Source organism: Cimex lectularius, unplaced genomic scaffold, assembly GCF_000648675.2.
Source record: "Cimex lectularius strain Harlan isolate CLEC.00 unplaced genomic scaffold, Clec_2.1 scaffold100, whole genome shotgun sequence".
NCBI lineage: Eukaryota > Metazoa > Arthropoda > Insecta > Hemiptera > Cimicidae > Cimex > Cimex lectularius.
In genome coordinates, this window is record NW_019392663.1 from 930,752 (window position 1) to 954,584 (window position 23,833).

General features: G+C 32.3%; 2 protein-coding genes and 1 long non-coding RNA gene across 17 annotated transcripts in view; 1 reads left to right on the top strand and 2 right to left on the bottom strand.

Moving 5' to 3' along the window:
• The window catches only part of LOC106663702 (synaptic vesicle glycoprotein 2B-like), a 28,488-nt gene extending 16,271 nt beyond the window's left edge, over nt 1–12,217 (bottom strand). For 8 of the 15 annotated variants that reach the window (XM_024224967.1, XM_024224963.1, XM_024224959.1 and 5 more), the window contains exons 1-20: nt 12,129–12,208; nt 11,843–12,002; nt 9,475–9,501; nt 9,380–9,400; nt 9,227–9,253; nt 9,013–9,036; nt 8,225–8,254; nt 7,870–7,896; nt 7,725–7,751; nt 7,104–7,157; nt 6,964–7,017; nt 6,173–6,229; nt 6,022–6,072; nt 5,926–5,949; nt 5,638–5,661; nt 958–984; nt 649–675; nt 518–565; nt 435–458; nt 299–316 (exon numbers count right to left, since the gene is read on the bottom strand). In XM_024224967.1, the coding sequence (XP_024080735.1) occupies nt 299–316; nt 435–458; nt 518–565; nt 649–675; nt 958–984; nt 5,638–5,661; nt 5,926–5,949; nt 6,022–6,072; nt 6,173–6,229; nt 6,964–7,017; nt 7,104–7,157; nt 7,725–7,751; nt 7,870–7,896; nt 8,225–8,254; nt 9,013–9,036; nt 9,227–9,253; nt 9,380–9,400; nt 9,475–9,501; nt 11,843–11,854 (603 nt within the window). In that variant the 5' untranslated portion in view covers nt 11,855–12,002; nt 12,129–12,208. Of the gene's footprint in view, nt 1–298; nt 317–434; nt 459–517; nt 566–648; nt 676–957; nt 985–5,637; nt 5,662–5,925; nt 5,950–6,021; nt 6,073–6,172; nt 6,230–6,963; nt 7,018–7,103; nt 7,158–7,724; nt 7,752–7,869; nt 7,897–8,224; nt 8,255–9,012; nt 9,037–9,226; nt 9,254–9,379; nt 9,401–9,474; nt 9,502–10,895; nt 10,909–11,842; nt 12,003–12,128 lie in introns of those variants that run through there. The other 7 variants (XM_024224965.1, XM_024224966.1, XM_024224961.1 and 4 more) reach the window with 5 other exon arrangements.
• Nucleotides 12,218–14,837: 2,620 nt separating this feature from the next.
• Nucleotides 14,838–19,829, bottom strand: LOC106663572 (HORMA domain-containing protein 1-like). Its single transcript, XM_014388488.2, has 10 exons — nt 19,549–19,829; nt 19,202–19,450; nt 19,026–19,144; nt 18,837–18,970; nt 16,180–16,325; nt 15,648–16,122; nt 15,464–15,588; nt 15,270–15,398; nt 15,057–15,211; nt 14,838–14,985 (listed from the first exon to the last, which is right to left on the bottom strand). Exons 1-10 carry the CDS (start codon nt 19,597–19,599, stop codon nt 14,922–14,924), a joined length of 1,647 nt encoding a protein of 548 aa, XP_014243974.1. The 5' UTR covers nt 19,600–19,829; the 3' UTR covers nt 14,838–14,921.
• A 1,774-nt stretch (nt 19,830–21,603) lies between these two features.
• Nucleotides 21,604–23,833, top strand: part of LOC106663728 — a 33,267-nt gene continuing 31,037 nt past the window's right edge. The window contains exon 1 of the long non-coding RNA XR_001340079.2: nt 21,604–21,860. This is a non-coding gene — a long non-coding RNA (uncharacterized LOC106663728). The remainder of the gene's footprint in view (nt 21,861–23,833) is intronic.

Below are 23,833 nucleotides of genomic sequence, written 5' to 3' on the forward strand. Positions count from 1 at the left end.
CGTAAAAATAAGAGGGAAATGATGTCTAACAGAATTGCTTTATTACCAAGCTTTACCCCTTTTATATTTTTTATTTTTTACTTTGAATTTTATCATTACCAGGTGAACAATTAAAGACATTAATACATTATTTATTTCCCAGTTAAATCATCAATAAAAATTCAAGATATTTAAATTTAAAAAAATATTTTTAACAAATATCAAATTATTGTAATTTTTATTTATTGTTTATGACTGAATCAGTATAAATTAGTTTATTGAGTAAAGAAAGATTATCAAATAATAAAATGTTACTTACATCTGAACTAACTTTCGACTGCCGGACATAAATAAAAAAACAAAGTACATTAGAAATTGTTTCCATTGTTTTTTTAATACTTATATAAATGTATGTTGTTTATAAAATAATTTTTATTAAATGAAATATTACTTACAAATTTCTGTTCAGGTTCAACCTCCTACAAAATAAATTCTGTAGACTTCCTTTTTAGAAAATTATTATTTAAATATTTTTTACCTCTGCCCATGAAACGACTCTTCCTTTATAATGGCTAGACACGCTAGGCTAAAGAATGAATTAATATATTTAAGTTTACTGCACGTTTTATGCATTTGATTAAATTCAATTATAAACAAAATGTTACTTACATCAAAAGACACTTTGGGTACATTAATCTAAAAATAGACAATATATAAATATTAGAAATCTAATTCCTAGAGATTGAGCAGCATAAATTTTAAGATATTTTCACAAACATAAATCAGCTTTAATCAATCAATGTTTTATGATTTTGNGACAAAGTATATTAGCAATCTAATCTTCTAAACATTGTGTAGAATTTTTTAATTATATTGTTGCAAATATTAATCAGCTTTAAGCAATCCATGTTTTATGAATTTTTAATATAAATTTTGAATTGTTAATCAAATTAAGGTAATAAACAAAATTTTACTTACAACAGTAGAATCTTTTCTTTGACTACTCTAAAAATAGACAAAGCTTATTAGAAATCTCATTCTAAACATTGTGCAGAATTTTTTAAAAATATTGTTGCAAATATTAATCAGCTTTAAGTAACAGATTTAATTGTTAAAGAAGAGGATTTTCAATATTTTATGATATTGCAAAAAAGTATGCATCAATGGTTACTATAATTTGGTGAAAAATACTACATACAACAACATTTTTTTCATTGCTACCCTAAAAATAGACAAATTATATTAGAAATTCATTCTAAATACATTGGAGCATAAATTTTAAATATAATTGGAAATATGTATAAGTTGTAAGGGACTAGTTTAACAATTTTAAGTATTTCATTAAAGGAAAAGATTTTAAATGTTATAATTTTGTATAATTATACAGCATTGTTTTTTAAATTGGCCACTTGTGCTAAATTAAGCTGTCTTATTTCTCTTCTCTAAAAAAATGAAATATCTAAGCATCATCATTAATCAAATCCTTTTTTGGAATCAGCAACTAAATTAAATTACACAGAAAGCAAAAATTGCTGTTGGAATATGTAAACACCTCTATCTACAAAAAATTGCCTATGCTTATACCCAGCAGTTGTTAGGCCCAAGAAAACATACAGATTGGTAGTTTGGTGGTTAAAGACATTAAAGCTTGAGGCAATCAGGATCCTCAGTACTGCTTGGGCATTACTGGGCCAATAAGAATGACACTGCACTATTGCCCTGGAAATCCTGAATTTATCACTACTACATATTTTCCAGAGAGAGATTAGAGCCACAATTCACAGATTAATGCAGAGACAGGTTAAGGACTACTCCCATAAAAAGAAGCAATTGAAGCTTTGAGAGGAGCTTTATGCAGAAAAGTTTCTGAGAATGCCCGTTGATATCGTGATCCCAAAGTTTAATAAGAAATTTTAAAAAGGATGTTGATTATATAGGTTAGGAGCTGGTATCAATAGAAATAAACCAAGGAGTAGAATATTAAGTATTACTAGGGATAAGGGATAGGGACAGGTATAAAAGGCCTACTGCATCTCGACCTGAATAGACCTATTGTATTCCCATGTTATTTTTAACTCACTGGCCAGCATCAGATTATTAATCAGCCTCCACAGCTTTGCGAGCAGCTCCTTAGTGTAGGATCTTGCTTGTGGTTTTTCTTGTCTTAGTTGGAAGAACCTGCTCTACACAGACCTTCACAGAAACATAAAATGTGTTCTGCAGTCTCTTTCTCTTCAGTATCTGCACAGGGTTTCTTCTGTCTACTCCTGTCCAGTGCATGTGCCTTCTTAAGTGGCAGTACCCTGTCAGGAGTCCAACCAGAATCTGGTTCGGTTGCAGTTGCCTTCCAGTAATTCTTTTGTAAGTTTTGCGGATGGTCCTTCTATGAATCTCTTCACGTGCCTTATACCTGTGGTATTATTCCATTGGTGTTGGACTCATTAAGGATCCATTTTAAGATGTATCCTCTTTTGTGGCAAGCTGCTAAGCTGCAGTAGGGTTCTGGGCCCAGAGTCCATGTTGGCCCCCTTTTTGGCTAACATGTCAACCTTTTCATTGCCTCTATACCCAAATGTCCAGGGACCCATGCCAGGGTCAGGTCATTACTGTTGCTGACTTCCATCAGAGCCTCCATGCAGTTCCTAACACTCTTTACCTTCGCCTCGCATGAGGCTAATGCCCTGAGTCCTGCCTGGCTGTCAGAGAAAATGGCTATCTTCCAGGACTGTATTCCTAATCTTTTTATTTCTTTGGTGCATTGTTCAATCACTATGATTTCAGAGTGGAAAACTGTAGCAAACTGTAGCATATTTACCTAGGTTTACCATCAGTTCGGTCTTTGGGTTCATCCCGAAGTCTCCAGCACCCCCTTGTCGGTTTGGGAGAAGTCTGAATACCAGTAGGAGTTTGCCTTTAGCGGTGTTCCTTTGGCCCATTCTTCCCGTTCTGGTAAATTTGTACTTTGGAGTAGTGACGTCAATTGGCATGTCTAGAATGTGGGTATTACAAAAGAATAGCTATCTACTCGCACATACAGGTAGAACTAAAGACAACATAGAAGTAAAGTCCAGATATTGATTGTATTGTATCAAGGCCATGTCAGACATTTGGTAAAATAATAAAATTACCCTCGTGAGGGTACAATGGCACACTCCTAAGAGTACATCTATCGGATCTGATTGACAGCATGGTATGGTATGGTATGGTATGGTAAAAAGGATACTAGGAAGCAGGGTTTGCGCTCCCCAGGCACTGCAGCCTTCTGGCTTATTGTACCTTCCTAGTTCCTTAGTTCAGTCAATAGACTCAATCCTTCTTCTTAGAAGTATCAGGTCATTGACTGTTGTTGCTGCAATTTGATTCCCTAAGATTTTTCCGTACGTTAGGTTAAATCTCCACAGAGCTGCTGTTTCACATTCGAAGATGATATGAGTGGCTGTTTCCTCCTCCTCATTACATAATCTGCAAATGGGATCATTGTTGTATTTACCCATGTTGTGTAGATGTTTTCTCAGATGCCAGACTGGCATTGCCAGTGACTGGTTAGTAGTCCTACTACTTCTCTGAGTTTGGCCCTCTCCAATTGCAGCAATGCTTTTACCAGTCTTGGTGAGGGTTGTTTCATCATAAGTTTTATATTTGTTTTTATGTCTAGCACTGCTAAGTTTATCCACTTCTCCTTTTGTTTTGATTGGATCCATTCTGCGATGGAGGATTCTATATTTGTTTTTGTTGTCCCCAGTATAGGTAACCTACGTATGGTCTTGCGGATCCTCCTCTGACCAGTCTGTTTGCTTTCTCATTACCCAAAATTCCTCTGTGCCCTGGCACACAAGATATCATCAGGTTGTTGCGTTTCTCCAGGTTTTGGAGATTTGGATAGATTTGCCATCTAATTTTCATGTGATTCTTTTACATGCTAATGCTTTAATGGCTGCTCGGCTGTCAGATCTTTTGAGGATTTTTTGCCAGTTTAACCTCTTTTAAGATTTTTCGGAACACAAGATGGCATGTATTTCTGCTTGAAAGACCGAAGTGTACTTCCCTGATGAGTTTGACTGCTCATGTTTTGGGCTTGTACAGAAAAACACCTGATCCGGTTACTTCGTTTGTTTTGGAGCCATCTGTATACCATACCATTATATCTGATGCTCTCCTGTGTTCTTTCTCTCCTTTATAGTCCATTGAGGCTTTGTAGGAAGTTGTGAAGAATGTTTCCGGGATCATATAATCAGTCCCCATTTCTAATAATGGGTATCTGATTTTGTTGATTATGGTTGTATGCCTGAATTGTTTAGTTCCTTTCCAATTTAATTGTTTCTGGAGCCTAAGTGAGCTTTTCCTAGCCTCTCCTTGTATGAATATTTCCAATGGAGGTAGATTTAGCAGAGTTTCTAATGCATTAGTAGAGGTTGTTCTCATTGCCCCTGTGATACATATGTTTGCTAGTCTTTGTATGCTGCCTAATGTTTGGGTAGCTACTTTTTGTTAGGCTTTGTTCCACCAGATTAGTGATCCATAGGTTTTTCTGGATCTTATTACTGCCGTGTATAGCCAATAGGCCATTTTAGGTTTTGATCCTCAAGCTTTGCCTAGGGTTCTTCTTATGGTCATTAGCGATATTTTACTTTTTGCTATAGTATGTTGCACGTGAGGGTTCCAGGTAAATTTCTTATCAAAGATTATACCTAGGTATTTGACCTCAATTTTTAGTTGCAGCATTTTATTATAGAAACGTAATCCTTGTATTTCTATATTTCTTTTCTTGGTGAAAGCAATTAAGGTGGTTTTTGAGGGTTTACTTTAAGTTTTAAACACCATTATTCCACAAGGTTTAGTGCTCTTTAGGTGAGCTCTTTTCTTGAATTGAATTTTTGCCTGACTAGTATGACAATATCATCTGCATAGCCTTGGGTGTAAATTCCGCTTTCATTTAGTTTGCATATGAGGTCGTCCACTACCACATTCCACAGCAGAGGCGAGAGTATTCCTCCACTGCTGCTTCTACTTTTTTGTGGAACATGGAGGACTGCACTTTTCTGCGTTTTAGCATTGATTCTATCCATCTGCATTCCATTCTATTTCATCCAGGTTTTGTCGGTTCCTTGCTGTATGAGTGATGTAACCATTGCTTCGAAAGGAGTATTGTCAAATGCTCCTTCAATGTCCAAGAAGGTTCCCAATGCTATTTCTTGGATGTTCAGTGAATCCTCTATTTGGATCATCAATTGATGTAGTGCTGATTCACACGATTTTCCTTTCTGAGATTGACAGCATACTAAATTTCACAAAAATATAAATCCATTAAACAATGGGTTGAGGATAAGTCCTCAGTTCAGTGGGATTGTATCCAGGATGGAGGCATGTGAAAAAGTTCATGAATGGGCCACCACAGAAATTAACAGAAAACTACCAAACATAGGTAAATATTAAGAAAGGAATCATAGTAGGACTTCAGACTCTTGGGGGCATATGGACATACCACAGCAGAAACAAGCTTGTGCAGATATTGGCATCTGAAAAAATGCCTTAAACTTAACGAATAGCTCAAGATAATAATGAAATATTATATTGATCATAGTGTGGAAGGTTGTGAAGTGGCTGACTCCTTTTAAACTTAAACTTAACTAATTCAGTTATGAATGATATATTACTTACATCAACAGCCACTTGTTGATCATCCTAAAAATAAATACAGTATATTAGAAATATCATTCTAAAATGTGGAATTTTTTAAAATATTGATGCAGATATTAATAGCTTTACAAGATAAATTTAGTGAGGGTTTTATGTATTGTATTTTATGTATTGACATAAACTTTAATTTATTTATGAAAGTTGAATCATAAAAACGCCTCTTAAAGAAAAATATTTTCAATGTTTTACTATTTTTTGAAAATGTATATAGCATTGTTTATCCATCAGTTTAAACAAAATATTACTTACATCAACACCCACTTTTTGTCGACCCTAAAAATAGACAAAATATAAGTATCATGCATTTGAATAAATATTTAATTTTAGTTGAAACCATGCGCTTACTAGTGATGGAGTGCTTGGTGTATAGAGTGCAACGTTTGAGGGAGAAATAATCTAAGTTGGAAAAAAATTAATTAATTTAAGGATTCCTTATTTTAATACTTAATATAATTTTTATTGATTTTTATATTTCTAGTTAAAACCTTAAAATTACCGGCATTGTCCCAGAGCTTGATGCCATCCATAAAGTATCCTCAGAAGAATCAGATCTCTAAAAAATTTAAAAGAAAACATTTGGCACTTTTTATCTGTACTGAAATAACATAGCATTATTTGACTGATTAAAATTAATGTTTGAAATAGTATATAGTTGATAGTACTAAGGCAAATAGTATATATTATGCAGTATGCTTGAAATGCCTGGTGCTAAGATTCCAATATCAGAATTGATCTTAATTTAAAAAAAATTACAATTACATTTTACATTACTTAACATTAATATTTTCTAACTTTTGAGGCAATTTTCGACAGGTTTAATTAAAACAAATAGGGTAAGTCATAAAAAAATGACCAATTTTAATTTTTTTGGAAACTAATCTTTTTTTTAGTTTTTATTTGTTTTTCAAATTCAATTGGCTTTGATATCACTTTAATCCACAGATTATACTACATTAATTTGTAAAAAATGATCTCATCTTGTCTTCAGTGTTTTTTTTTAGAGTTTAGATAAAGAGCATGACATTTTATAGCCTAAAATAACCTGTTTGGTGCGACAATTTGAAAAAGAGGATGCACTCTCTGAATGAACAGAGTGCAGATGGTTCAAGAAATTGGAAGCCGGTGATGTCAGCCTCGATAGAAAAGAGGGTTCTGGACGAAAATCATCATCAAAGAAAACTCTGTGGAACTCTGTTGAGACAGACCCGATGAAAAGTACTCTGGTAATTGGTGAGAGAGCTTTATGCTAATATTTTTTATTTTCACAATTAAATGAATTGAAATTACCTTCCTGTGCACAATACCAGGTATACTATGGGGTTCTTTACCAGGTTGAAATCCCTGAATTAATTGAGAAAAAACAAAAACAAAGTTCAAGAGTCTAGTACTGATGTCAATTGAAATGCTAAGTAAAATATCAAAAATACCATAAGTGTTGCAATGCTATCCGCACTATGGGGATCAGAAACTTTACGGTCAGCCTGAATAAAACATGAGAAACAAAACAATGTAATAAAAAACATGTAAGTAAAGTATAGTAAAGAAAATGGTTCTGATAAAAAAGAAATATACAAAACTGTATTAGTGAGTGAAAGCAAAATTAAATAAAAATGTAAATTATCTTACTAAAATAAAACGTGTTTTTTCCTCTGGATAATTGAAGGATGTCATTATTTGGCTCCATATAGAGCGTGTTTAGGATGCCACCTTGAGCACAGCAGCTAATCTTTGGGTCACTTTTTTTGTATGTAAATCTTGTCTTGAGTTTCTTTTTTGTGAATATCGAGAATATTTAATAGAGTGAATGTGCAGTGTGAGAGGGCTGATGGTGGACATATAAGACCAAAGTCTAGACCCTAGACTGCCAGAAAACTCAAGATAGCAATAAAAGGAAACAATTTAGAAAATATAATTAAAAACAAAATTGAAATTTTGATGTCATGTTGATCATTTTATGAAATTCTAAAACATTTTATTGCACTGACTTGCTTTATTGTAAAAATATTTTAAAATTAATACTATTATTTAATAGCAGTAGGGTTACTCACACTAGGACCTGGTTTTTCTTGATCAGCCTGAAATAGTAAAATTAAAAAATTAAATATACCTAGGTTCGTTTTAGCTGACCTCTGATATAACTTATATCTTGACAGTTCACTAAAAGTGTGTATTGTTTATTAAGCATTGACTTACATGAGGAACATCATTTGATGGTTCTGCCTAAATTAAAAAAAAAAAGTGGTAAAAAAATATTATCTATTCTTCTGTACAATTACCGTATTCTATGTGGCATTGATTTTATAAGCTTACAATTACTAAATTATCTATCATTAGGCTATATATAATAAACTATATTAAGGGACAAAATATAAAACAATAACATTTACATAAATACACAAATAAACATATATCATTAAAACATAATTCCCATGAGTAAAAATTGTATATACAAGAGTTTCATATTTGATAGATAGTAACTAAAAAAATGTTAGTGACAGTAAAATCTATAACATTTTTTTTTTAAAACTGTAATTAAAATATTGCTTACTGTTGTAGTGCTTTGTTCAGGTATTCCATCCTGATAGAAAAAAGAAATAATATTAATATAAATATACTCTTGTAATAGTAATCATGTTAATAATGTAATTATATTGTTTTCTATACTAAGAAGTTATGGCCTATCCATATTAAGAAGTTATGGCCAGCATTTCACCCAGAGGACTCAGGCTAAGAGAAACCAGCCAACGCTGGCACTGAGGGATTAATGAGCGAGTAGGTCTCAAGTCCATCGTCATCTTCGCTTGGTGTGGATCTTTTGTAAGCAGGATTGGATCAGTTGATTTCTTTGTGGATTTAGGTTAGTGATGAAGTAACGAACTTTAACGATTTGATGAGTTTTGATGGAAAGAATGGATGTGTTGAGTGTTAAATGGTTTGGAGGAACCCAGTCCATATCCGCAGTAAAGCCCCGTATAGAGTTAATTAAGTTTTGATGGCCAAAACTTATTTAACTTATTTTGATTTTAAAAGTCTGCGTGGATATTATCACTAAGTACCTGAGTTGAGTGGAAGTCAGAAGCTTTTTGATGTTGATGGAGGGCAAAACTTAAAACATTTGTAAAATTATTAATAAGCAATTTTAGATATCTTTTAAATAGTTTTTACGCTTTTCCAGCCATTTCTTGTATATTTCTTTAACAATATTTTTTCCAACAATTTGGTTTAGATATTTAAAAATTTAAAAATGTAAGGGTATTTATTACCAAATAGCAATAATTTTGTGTAAAAAAAGCTATGCTAAAATTGATTAAAATGCAAATTATTTTGTAAACTTACATCCAACAGCTCACTTGATGGATCCTTTAAACATAGAAAAAACAAAGCAGTTTAATTTACATATAATTAATTAACACTTTTAAAGTTTAAAATTTATCTTGATAATACATAGTAATAAATTATTTTATGTTGTCATCAAGACAGCTTCATTTTGAACAAACAATTTTTCATTGAAAATTATATGAATTTATTGAATATTATTTGTGATACTTACTTTTAAGTGAAGACCCGCCCCTTCCTTCTAACATGAAAAAACAAACCATTTAATAAATTGATACATGCATGTAAGTATAATAATAATAATTAACCATTGATAGACTTGAAAAGAAAATATAAACTACACATAAATTACAAATATGAAACTTACTAAATTTGAACGCAGAGGCCTCTAAAAAAGAAGAACAAGTGAATAATCAAGTATGGTTGGTAAACATTTAATGAAAGTGTTAATGCATTGCTTACCTGCTTATTGTTATCATTGTGTGTTTTCTGTAAAGGCAATTTGAAATTAGAAACATTCAAAAGCAGTAATTTAATTTAATTTAAATTCTGTATCTTGTATTGTTTTTTTTTTGTATAAATCAAGCACATATTTCATGAAGTTTTACCCCTTAGTAACCAGTCTAAGGGATGAAAGATGAACTAAACTCTCCCATGACACTAAAACTTGCAAATAAATAGTCTTCAAAGTTTCATGTTTTCTGTCCTTCAAAATGTTCATGACTTGTACTGATATTTGAAAGACTTTTTTTTGTTAATAGGTAAAAAAAAAAAATTAGAATTGATTTGGAGCATTCTTGCCAATCAGAAAAAAGTAACTTTTTTTTAGCCAAAAGTTATCTCATTAAATCAATCCAAGATAGTGAATAAACATGATTAATATGTTGATAAAAATATACTCTAATATTTACATTGTATTTGAAAATAAAGAGGCGGTAAATACAGTCATAACCGATTTTAGCAGGGGAAGGCACTAGACCTATTCCTTTTCAAAAAGACCGCAGTCCAAAGGTGAAATGAATAAAACAACTGTGGACTAAATTGCAGAATGTGGGGTTCCTCAGGCGCCTCTATGATATACGTATACATGCGTGTGCAGATTTGAGCTTACATAAATCAGTAATAACTTAAAAAGTTAAAATTATTTAATATTCCCTTAACCAAAATAATTATATATTTATCTTTTACAATTATGTGAGAAGCCAATGATGTTTGCTATTTATTTTATATGCCGGTAAAAAAAAGTATGTTGCAAGGCCGCAGAATTCAAACCCGGGAACTATATCTTACAGCGGAGCTTCCCAAACTAGGGGGTCGTGGTGATTAAAAAAAAATTAATCATTAATTATAATGAATAAATAACATTAAAAACTAACAACATGAGTAGTGAAAACGAAAGTTTTTTATTTTGCAGCAGCTGTCATTGTGCTTCAACAGACATGTTTTACCTATGAAACAAATGCCAGTCTTTTTTAAGAAAGTTTTGGATGTGTCTGTTCAGATTATTGATTATATCAAGTCGTGGCCGTTGAAGTCAAAACTTTTCACAATACTATGATGATTACGATATGGAAAGCCTTCATCATTCCCAACTTCACCATACAGAAGTTAGGTGGCTGTCTTCTGCTGAAAGCAAATTACGTCCGAAATTTATCTGTACTTGATAATAGACTTCGGAAACTTCTTGCCAAGCAGATTATAGGCAAAGAAATGTATAGGTTTAAGAAACAAAATCATGCAGTATAATTTGGATTTACGTCTTGTTAGACGGCCAATTTCTGACTGTACAGAGACAAGTAAAGCTACAGCCAATGCAGAAAGCTCACTGGAGAGAGCTTCCAAAAGAGAGAAATCCCAAAATTATTTAATATAACTTTTGTTACCCTCTGAGTGAAGAAATTTGTTTAACTTAAATTACAAACAGTTCAAACAACAGTGGATTAACTTTTTAGAGGTATGGAGAGGGAGGACTTCCATTCCTTGGCGTCTTGCCCAGCACCGGATGTGTAAGGAACTATATTTTGAAAGAGAAGGTCTGACTAGTAGGATTGTTAAAGTTATGGCAAAGATCAGACTGTGTTAGCTGGTTTCTTAGAGCCAATTGGTGTGGAGTAGGAGTAGGAGTGGCTTCTTTTTTGCATTTTCCCTTGTATTCCTTGTACTCTATCATCAAATGTTTTAATATTTTCCGAGTGTTGTGATTAAGAATGGCTGAGTTGCATCTGAACTGCAACGTATCTGTTTGTACTGGCCACCTTTTTTCTAATATTATCAGTGACCTTTATTTTTGTTGCCTAACTCCCTATTAATTACCATTAACATTTATTACTTGTTTTTACTATTTCTCTTTTAGTAAAATAATGAACATTGGTATTATTTACTTTTATTATTTACATTTGCTTTATTTTGGTTTATTCTGATTGAATTATGTGTCATAAGTAAGTAATGTATATTTACAAGTAATATTTCCAAGTTTTAATTCAATTATATTTTATTATTACTGAAATTTGTCATGCAATTTTTGAAGAAAATAAATTCTTCATGTGTATATAAATGAGACAAAAATAGTTGCCAGTTTTAGAAAAAACAAATATTGTTGCTCATATGGCATGCTTTCTGAATTAAAAAAGAAGAAAAAAGTTTATTCCTATATTGAAAATGATACAATTTATTGATTTACTAGGATTGATCATGCAAAACAATGAACAAATGAGTTATTACTACAAAAAAATCTATTTTAAAAGTTGTAGAAGCTCATTTTAAAATTTACTTTGTCAAAGAGTTGACATATTTCTATTTCGAATTTAAGGAGGATAGAAACACAACTTACCTTATCTGACATTTTATGCGATTGAGAAACTAGTTTACTGCAATGTAGGTCCCTTGGTGCCTTTTATAAACGGTAAAAATTACGTCTATGACCACTTAGTTTTTTCTATAAATGAAATACTGTTCTTCCAGCTGACTCATATCCTCTGTTTTCACCATAACTGGCCACATGTAAATACAAAAAAAATAAATGTCTGGAAAAACAATTAATTTGGTTTTTGATTTTTTTCCCTCATGCATTTGCAATTATTCTTTCAACTAATATCTATTTCATTAAACAAACGTACGTGTACTGCCAGCTTTCCAAATCACGGATGATTAGTATGTCACAAAATTAAAACTAAAGTTTAAGTTAATAAGTTTTCAAAACTTATGCATAAATATGTTGCTTATATTCAAGCCAATGCCAAAATGTGTTTTCTTGTTTATTTAATTTGTACTAAACTAGAAAACTTATAGCATGTTAGATTGTGAAATGTGACTGGAATTTTTAAATTACATATTTTTTTAATGATTATTGGAATCTTAAATCTTAACTGCTTTGACTTTAATATTTTGATAGGCGTACCCTTGAGAGATACTTGCTTTAATATGCCGGAAAATTTTTTTTGAAAAATACTTTTTACCTTAAGCTTTTTATTGATTATTAAAATATTTATATTATAAAGGTGTTCTATTTTAAACATGCAATTTTTAAGACTAATTCATCTTATCTAAATTGTTTAGTTTATGTTAGAAAAATTTCCTGATTTTTAAGTAAATACATTACTTATTCAAATAAAAAAATTATTAAAATTTCACTTTAAATTTATTTATTTTTTATTTAAAAAATGCTCTCTAACAAACCATAAAATATTTATTTAAAATCTTTTATAAGACATTCATAATTCATAGATAAATATAAATATTGATTTATATAAGTTGGAATTTTTATCAAAACTGGCAGTAATCACATTAGAATTTTTTGAAGTCTATTTATTGAAAAATACATATGTATTTTTTGCATACATACGTATTTGAATGTATATTGGGATAGAGATATAAATCACCGAAAGCTTGGTGAGCCCACAAAAGTCTACTTCATCACAAAGACCTTATCAAGATACATAAAAAAATTCGAATTGATTTATATAAGCTCAACTCCACATACATGTACATAAATGAGTCACGTAGTTCAGATTTTGGCAGTCCAGGGTCAGACCACAGTCTTATATGTTCATCTTCACCGAAGTTAGGCTGCCACAGCTTTGTTTTTCAGCCTGAAACACATGTAGTTTATAAGCTTAAACACACTCACTTTTAAATACATTTTTTTTCATATTTACATGCAAGCCATTCAATTAGGATGGTGTATTCGATATTGCTCCATCACGCCTTGAACAAACAATCTAGTTCTATTTAAAATTAATTGAGGATCAATGTTGTACTTGATACTCCACCATAAGGCTAATAAATACATTCACAAAGCTAGATCAGTGGTGGTTAAGATCAAAGTTTTTTTTTCAAATAATCTAATTGTAAGATCAAAGTACTTTTATCTGCGGGATACATGCACTGATTGGAAGCTTAAGAAAGAAATATCATAAACATGCAAGGTCAATGAAAAAGTTGCAAAATTAATTTATTAATATTAATTTATAAATTAATAAATTATTGCTTTGGCTTAAAAAAATCAGTTTGACTAGTACTATATTTTAAAAAAAAATTATTCTAGCTTCTGATATTAATAGTACAATTTCCTCTTTTTTTCTGTCATAATTTTGGCAAAGATTTACTTCACCTTCCACTGTTCATGGAATGTCATACTTGATACTCCACCATCAAGCCTTCCACTGGCTACATAAATAATACGCCATGCATAGAATAATACATAGAACTAAATGCACTGATCAAAAAAGCAAAACAGTAATATTCACAGTCATAAAAACAATCATTCACAAAAATACTATGAAACCCTGAAAGATTTCCTCCTGTGGCCTGCAGGGTAATAAACCTGTGATTTGATTTCGTTTGGCATTTCACCATTTTCAGTGGGCCTGTGCAATTAATGAAAGTAAGTTTCTTTTATAAAGCCATACAGGGTTGGATATGTCGGCATTAGTATAATGTCTTCTTGAAAGTGAGTTAGACTAGTTACACTTCTTTTAATGTTATCATCTACCAGTTTTAACACTAGGATTTAATAAAAATCTTATTTTCAAGGAAGTTAAATGTATGACTTAACAAATATATGATTTAATTTTATTATTTATTTGGTGTTTAATTTAGTCTAACATGTGATGAAAAATAAAAATGTAGTAAAACTATAAAAGAAGTATGCAAGTTTAAAAGGAACCGTGTATTAATTAGTTTTGTTCCTTACTCAGTTTTTAACTAAATCATATGCATGAGTGGCTTAGGTTAGGATTAGGATTAAGGTTAGGTATATGCATTATATATGTTTCAGCAAATTTCACCATAATCATTGCCATTTTTAATTTTAAACCTGAATTATTTATAATTAATTATTTAGATTTGTAACTGCAGTTTTTTAGGCCTGATGAAGGGTATTCTTTGATAGGTGATACAATTTATGTACAAAGTAGAACTCAAACAAACTATCAAAGGTACTTAAGAATGTGTGTGGTGATTAGTGACCGTTAATCGATAATTATTCAGAAATCGTGAGATGCGGTCTGGTGTGATGTAGGTTTCAGAAAAACATTTTCTTTATCGTGCCAACATTTCGATCTTTATTGAACGTTGGCACGATAAAGAAAATATTTTTCTGAAACCTACATCACACCAGACCGCATCTCACGATTTCTGAATAAGTACTTAAGAACAATTTAACAAAACCAGCCCCGGTGAGCTGAGACTACTAAACTATAGGTAAAATCATTTTGTTTAAATGTATAAAAATGAAACCATGAATTTTTTTTTACATGTTTAATATTTTAATGTATTGTAGCTTTTTACATAAAAAAGGTAAACTAAAAAAAAATAACAAAAAATAAACCTGGTGATTCCAATTCACTTACATATTTACAAACCATAATTTTAAATTATAAATTTTTTCCTAGAAATAAAATTATTACAATTCAATGCCTGAAGTAATTCTGCAAGCTTTGCTGTAAATGATTCTTGTTGATTGGATGCACACCCCTAAAAGATAAAACATGACGATAAAAAAGGAAATGTATATTTTTTTTGAAAATGTTGACTCAAAAACCCACTTCAGCGACGGTTCTATATACCCTTCTTCTAATAGTTTGCTGATGATGTGCTCTATAAGTTTCTCCGGAATATCAAAGTCCTTCAACAAAATCTGCTTGCTGATTTTGTCACACCACTGCATTTTATAGATCAGTCTGCGATATTTAGTCAGATTCTGAAACATTTTTCAGTGTTATTATAATTTTTAGTAATTTATTATCCAGAGTGTTTACCACTAATTGAGTACACTTGTATGCTATAAGGTCTACATCTGTGCAAATCAAACTTGAATCAGACTTCGCACATACATAACAACACCCTGTCACAGGTTTTATGCTATTGGGCCAAATTTTATAACACAACTAGAAATAAATTTATTGTAAGCATATAAATATGACTTAATAAATAATGAATAATTTTTATTTACACAATGCTGAAGCATATTGCAATGTATGCATAAAAATACTTCTTCATCTTTTGAATTAATCATACATATACATCTAACATTGGACTCATTTTTGATGATTTGTTGAGAGAAATATTTTTTCAATTCTGTAAGGAAAAAATAATGTTTACCATTTTTTAAATTAGATTATTGCAATTATTTTTACCAAATGCTGATGAGTTTTCACTGAAAGATAAATCAGTTGCAAATGTCAAGTCTCTTATATCAGTGCTCATGATGTTTTTTGAGCTTATATCGAGGGAGAACTTTGTAGAAACAGGTGAGCCAGGGATGACTTCATCTTCATCATCTTTATCACTGATTTTCTGCTTTTTCAAGCTCGCTTTGTCTGTTTCATCTTCTTTGACACCAATGGGTGAACTGTCCAACGTGCTCTCCTCTTCGATGACGGACAGTTGCTGTCTTGGAAAATGTGTCGTCTCTTCGAGGAGAACTGGAATATTCAGCTTGGGAGTTGGCCATTTTATTTTGGCAAAATTCCATGCCGCTGTTTCTTTAGAATCTTCCGACTTTCCTTTTTTTCTTTTTTTTATCGGCTTAATATTATCTTTTTCCTGTTCTTTTAAACAATTTTGCAACTCTTTCCTATGAGAGAGCCTAGGGAACTCTTCTTTTTTGACCTAATCAATATAAAAATTACATCTGGACCAGATAGATTTTAGTCTGGATCTGCTTACGTCTACAACTGTACCAGCTTCAATTGAAAAAGTGTGATAGCTTGTATTCACCTTTCCTATAATCTTCCTTTTTATCTTAGGGACATTTAGCCAGTTCAAAGGAGGATCATCCACAAAATAATGTGGTGTGTAATGATCAGGTATTTCTGTAATACACAAAAGTATTATTTTACTGGGATAAAACAAAAGACTAACTAAGTTCAGGTTAAAAAATAATAGAATAATAGAATAGTTTACTGATTATTGATTTGTACAAGCTGAACTCCTCACACACAGAATTGAGCTTAATACTTCAATCACCTACCTCGGGTTTTCACACTCCGGGGTCAAACCTTGATCGTATCCTGCAGCTAAAATTACGCTCTAGGGGCTGTCAACAGGTCATTTCAGCCTTTCTCATTTTACATTCATTTAATTATTTGTGGTGTAGTACTTCATGTTACTACACATACCAACTAAACTAATTGAGGGTCTATTCACACTAATAAATACATTTACTCTCCATGTACACAAAAAACAAAACAAAAAAAAGAAACAAAAGAACAAAATAAGATATCAAGTATTGCATGCAATAAAACAGCCCTGTTTCCTCAATATACCTCCACAAGTCCTTTTACAATGCATATTCACTCTAATAAATACATTCACTCTCAATATGCACAAAAAAGAAACAGTATGAGACAATCATCCACCTTGGGTGTTGGCAGCCCAGCCAGACCTCTGTCAATGGAGCTAACATTAGACTCCGGGGCTGTCAACACCAAGATTGTTGCAGCCCTCGACACACGCAGTTTTTAAATCTAAACCCTCTCACGCTCTTGCTCACTCTTAAATTCATTCTTTCCTATTTAATATTGTTCACTCTATTAAGATGGTTGAATACTCGATGTTCTTCCATCACCCTTTACACATTGAATTATCTAATTGAGGGTCTATAGGGTATTCAAAATTCTGCCATCGGCCCTCTTACACTATACATTCACACTAATAAATACATTCACTCTCAATATTGTTGGAATCGAGTGTCATGGCTATTGTGCCAGATTAGCAATCATGTCAGTAGAACAGCTGGAATGACAACGGCAGCACGAAAAACAAGTGAACTTGGAGAACTGAGATCAGATTATTACCCGAATCCTCATCAAAACCAGACCTTTTACCTTCCTTTGACCTTTTTTATATAATAAGCCCTTTTTTATGTAAAAAGATAATTTTTATAAGCCAATATATCTTTTTTCCTTTAATAATCTTCATTTTTTTACAATATACACAAAGGTAAACACAAAACAAGTTATCTACCGGTATTATATACAATACAACAGTCTTTTTTCCATCAAAAATCAGAACAGGAAATCCAAATACTCACAGCAATTTTCAACCACAACTATCATGTCAGGTGGGATTCCTACTCACTCCCTATATGGAACCAAGAACTGACAAATTTATAAGCAGAACCTTTAATTAAGCAGGATTCATTGAGCAACTTTGCTCTTTGTGCCGGACACAGCATGGGCTTTACTTATTTTTGCTTTTAAAATACATAAATTATTTGTTCATTTCAACAAAATAGAAAACATTGCTGTCTGTGTAATATACTTATATTACTATGTCATAAGTTTGTATTTAAAAAAATTAAGACTAATATTACACTCAATATTTGGCAATATTGATCGCAGGGAAAGATATACAATTCTGTAGGATACAACTAAACATTTATTCTTTATAATATATTTTTGTTTCATAATAATTATTCATGTTGTTATCGCTTGTCTTAAGAAATGTATGATTTAATTTTGTTGTTTATTTACTGCTTCATTCAAACATGATTAAAATTGTCAGTGTTGGTTGAAGAAGTATGTAGGTTTAAAAAGTGCATGAGCAGGTTAGGTTAGAATTAGGGTTAGGGTTGTGTTACATATTCATGATTAAATGTTTTTCCATGAAGTGAAGAAATTATAGTTTCTCCTGTTTCTGTAAGTTTCAGCATATTTCACCATAATCATTGCCATTTTTCATTTTAAACCTGAATATATTAAATTGTTTAGATTTGTAACTGTAGTTTTGTAGTTCTGATATTTAGGCATATATATTTCTTGATAGGTGATACAGTATGTTTACAAAGTAGGACTCCAACCAACCATCAGAGGTAACAATGTACCATTAACAAAACCACTGAGAATTGACTGACCTGGGTGATCTGAGAATGCTAAGCTAAACATATAAAGGTCAATCAAAAAGTTTAAAAGTAATGTATGCTTTAACATGGCAAAATCACATTTTACTAGTATATTGTGTTAAAAAAATTAATATAACTTCTGATATTGATAAAAACAATTTCTTCATTTTGTCTGTTCATAATTTTGTCAAAAATTTACTGCATTTCAATGTGTTGATGTGTACATACAATTTATATTTGTATATAGCATACTGTGCACAGGCAAACTAACAAAGAGGAACAAACATTCTATCCTAAAAAACAAAAAGTAACAGACAGACTCATAGAAAACAAGTAAAAGGCAGAATATTGCTATAAAGAAAACTACGACTTGTGAGATTTTGTCCTATGGAATATCGAGCAACATTTCTCTGAATGTCAGCCACATACATGAGCATTAACCCTTTTAAATAATAGTTTAATATTGTGAATTAAGACTTACTGTCTTCGTAGTATAGTATTCTGAGTTGCAATGTGTACACTTTAGGCAACGGACCCCAATCTTCAGTCAAGTCAAGCAGAGCTTTTAATATTTCAGAAGTGGTCTTTTTAGCATCTGAGTCATCACAATTTATGCTAAAACAGCCACAATTACAATAGGGAAGTTAAACAAAGCCTACTGAACCGATACCTATGGTCTTTGCTTAATGTTAAAGTGCAGGATGTCTTCTTTTCATAGTTGTATGTGATAGCGTAAAACTCGATAGGCTCTCCATTAGTAGTCAGGATCTCCAAAACAAGCTTTCTCATCTAAAAGGTCGTTTTACGTTAACGTTAGTTTAAGATTATTAATTAATAGGCAATTACATATTGGCTGTCGACTTCGCCAAGGGCACTCCTTATGTATCTGGTGAGCAAGTATGCTTTCTGGCACTCGTGGTTACCGGCAAGCACTTTGATCTTTCGCCCCTCCAGGTCTTTCTCGGTGTAAGCATTTTCTGGAAATATGTTCCGCACATACGTTATGCACGAGAGAGCCACACCGGTCACATATTTGACAAAAATTTTTGAATCGTAAAATGTCTTCAACGACATTGGAAAAAATGATTCCCATTCCTAAAAAATAAAAAAAGGAAAAACAAATTCTTGATATACTTACATTTTCATCAAAATTAGACAGAATGAAATCATAAAAATGATCAAATAAAACTTACTGCACATGCAGTCTTTTTAAGTTGGACCTGTAGGTTTTGCTGAGATGACATTTTTTAAAAATTAACCTCTAATAAATATTATCTTGTTCTTTATTTGAAATATTAATGATAAAGTTGAACATTTCCACCAATCACCAAGGTAAAATAATTCGAATTTGTGAACGTAAACATCCGAGATGACTGTGCCAACCCTAACTACCAGTCTAGCCAACATTTAATACGTTTAAAATATCATTTACACACGCACTTAAAACAAACTATAACGCTTCTATTAATTAATTTTAATTACAGAAAAACGAGTGATTAATTAAAAAATCGAGAGAAGCGTAATATAAATCACTTATTGAAAATAATAAAATATCGGAAGGGCCCCCTCTGTTTTCTAAATAAGTGACAATCGAAAATGAACTCCCTGTTCTAATATGGCTTTATTTTTTTATCTAATCCAATTTAACCTTTAACATTAATATGAGAATTTCATTGTTTGCAATAATACAAATTAGACTAACAGAAATATTAAAAACAAAACTTATATAAATTTGTGCTTCAGATAGTGTGTTTGTTGGCTTGTTTATGTTAACATGATTTTCTTTTTTCCCTCGAGCTGTTTGCATTTGTTTGTCTTGTGTGTCTGTACTCTGCGACTGTTTGATTTGTAAGGCCGGGCTCACAGTTCACATTTGATCCTAGAATGATCTATGGTTTCGCACGATTCAACTTTTGTTTAGTTCAGTTTCTATAAGCAGCTTATATGTTACAGAATTATACGCAATAAAGCTTTAACTATGGTGCAGGGAACTTCCAAAAATGTCGCTGACTAAATAAACTATTTTATCCTTGAGGCAAATCTATTCTACTCACACAGTATAAAGTGTAACACGTTATATTTTTTTGTGTTTAAAAGTAGAAAGTTTGAGTTTAACCAAAAATTAATCATTTTCATATCATTATTTTTAGTTTTAGTTAAATTAATTAAATTCTCACCTGAGAAAATGATACAAGTATCGTCTGCATAATTAAATATTTTTCCAAAGAATGTAATTTTCAAAAAATCATGAATGCATAAAAGAAACAAAATTGGGCCTAAGTCTGTACCTTGTGGTACTCCCGATTCAACGCGTAAAGAACTATCAACTGTTCCAACCAATTCAAGGAGTTTAAGGGATTAGAGACACCAATACACTCAACTTATGATCAACAGAGTCTAAAGCCTTTTTAATGTCCAAAAACGATCCACTAACGTAATTATCTTTATTAATTTCTTGTGAACTCGAGTTAGTAACATCGAACAAAGCCTGCTCAGTGGATCTGCCCAGAAGAAAACCATACTGTTTTGGAGAAATTATTCTATTTTCAATAAAGAAATCCAATTTTTTATTTTGTTTAGAACTTTGTATATGGATAAAGTTAATGAGATAGGCCTATAGTTATATTAACCTCTAGTTTTGAACTAGATTTAAATAATGGTATTACTAGGTTTTTTTTTTAAGCAGATAGATATTGACCAAGTGAATAGGCTAAACTAAAAATGTGTACCAAAGGTGGAATTATAAATTTAGAAATTTTTTAAGAACAAAATTATTTAAAAAGTTATCGTGAAAAGTTTTATGAAGACTTGTATAAATAAATAAATGCAAAAACATTTTGGTAGGAGTGACAAATTTGATCCAGAAAATAATAAAATAATTAGGTGCAAAGTATTATTTTTATCTGCCAGCGAGTCGAAAACATAAATTTATGATGAGTTGCAAGAATACTGTACAGGATGTTGTAATTACGCTACTGTTAATTTGGAACATGGTGGTGAAATAAACTTAAATGAGATAGGACAAATTAAGTTGGAATTGAATGAATGATTTTTTTTGTAAGGGCATAATCGGGCTAAATGATACGTGACACACGCCATTCAGGAAATAGGACTTGGTAATCATGATATGATGATATGATCGATGAATAACTTCTGGTTGTTTAGTCGGAATTATGACACTTTCCGTATTCATTCTATAAAAAGGTCAGGTTCGTAGTTCGTGGTGGTGAAGAGGGGCGGTGTATGCCGAATCCGTACGATGGGGCGGCGCACCGGGCGGTTGTTCAACTAGTGTTCCACGAGCCAGCAGTCAACATCCAGCATCCACCCGTTCTCGAAGCAACGCATGCTCAAACCCGATCGAATTAGGATTTGAATAAAACTCCCCCGGTACTCTATTTGCACGACGACCGTCTTCAGAGGCGAGTTTCTTCCCCAAGACGTTCGACAATGCCTCCGTCACGTGACAGCTGGACTCGAGACTCCTCAACCGTCAGAATTTTAGGTAACACAATTTATTTTTATACTACAAATTTTGTTTTTGTTTAATTTTATATTAACTTTCTCTTGCTAACTTGTTTAAAATAACTCAATATGACATCAAAAGAGTGGACAATGCAGTTGACCATTAACCGAAAACCACTTTTCTTTTTTACATAAAAATAAAATTGATAAAATATAAATTGTAAGTTTCGTTGCAGTTACAGGCCAAAAACAAAACACCTGTTGTATTCCTGCATACCTTCCAAACAAATCATCATCTAACTTTCACTACCTGGCCAGCTTTGTTTTAGTATCTATACTGATCAGTGATGACATTATTCACTAAAGAGTAAAAGATACTTGATTACACTATTGGTCTCTACCAAAAAATCGCAAAATGTCATATCACTATCCTACTTCTTTTCGGGATGGTTAGGGATTTATCCAAAATTTTTGAACGTATCCTCCTTAAAAGATTTATTCCTATATTTGACTCTGAAAACGTAATTCCGAACCATAAATTTGGGTTTCGACCTCTCCATTCTACTGTTCAGCAGTGCTTCAGAGTAGTCGACACGATATCTTCGGCTCTAGAAAACAAACAATACTGCTCAGCCGTATTTCTGGACGTCACGGAAGCGTTTGACCGAGTATGGCACCCCGGGCTCCTCTATAAGTTAAAAGGTATCCTCCCTCAGACTTACTACCTTATCGTGAAATCCTTCCTCTCAGATCGATGGTTTAAAGTAAGAATCGGCACCGAGTTTTCACCTATCACACCAATCAAAGCTGGCGTTCCACAAGGAAGTATCCTAGGCCCAATCCTCTACACCATCTACACTGCTGACATACCCACACATCCGAACACACAAATCACAGCCTACGCGGACGACACCGCAATCTNTATATATATATAAAAAAAAAAAAAAAAACTTCTTTTCGATCCTCTGAGATTATCAGGAATTACAGCTGGTTCGGCAACTCTTCTAAGTTAAAATTTGCTTTTTACCCGGATGTGGGTGATTAAAGTGTAAACTCTTCTGAATCGTAGGGCCAGGATGTCTCCACGGAGGTGGGATAGTGCTGAGGTCATAACAAGGTGTGTTCGCAATTTTAAGAAAGACGTTGTTTTATCGTTATTTGTTGCCGATGTTGAGATTCAACTGGTCCAAGTATGAATTAGGATATTGAGGTTAAAGAGCAGTCATTTGGCGTGGATGATAGCGGTGAATTTATCAGCAAAGTTCTCTTTCTGCACTAGTCCATGATTTAGTTTTAAGCCATCGTTTCCAGTACCAAATCGCACATTTCTCATCACTATGACACTTCCTTTCAATCTTCAGAGATTTTCAGTAATTAGAGTTCGCCAACTATCCCAAATCAAGGGTTGCCGTATTTTTATGGTGATTCGCGTGTTCTCCTGGAAAATAAGTCCAGCAAGTCTCCATGTGTGCTGAGATCATACCCAGGTGTAAGAAAGATATTACTTTGTTGTTATGTTTTTTATATGGATGTGATGCCGATGTTGAGATTCTAGACTATATGCAGTTAGTCGGAACAATGATACTGGTGAATTTATCATCCAAGTTCTCTTTCTGCAGTAATCAATGATTTAGTGTTAAGGCTCTGTTTACACTGCAAAATTGCATGATACATCATTGTGACGCTTCCTTTCAGTCCTCGCAGGTTTTCAGGAATTAGAATAGTTAGTCAACTATCTAAAGTAAAGGGTTACAGTTTCTTCCAAATTTAAAATGGTTCGCATGTTCTTCTGTACAATGGGCTCAGCAAGTCCAATTTTAAGAAAGACGATATTTTGTAGTTATATAATTTATCGGAATGTGATGCCGATATTTAGAGTAAATTGGTCCAAATACGACTGAGAACATTAACGTTAAAATTGATTCATAATTTTTATGTAAAGCGCGGTTGAGATGAAAAATTAGTGACACGAGCGGTACTCGAACCCACGACCTCTCTAACCACTTGAGCTAT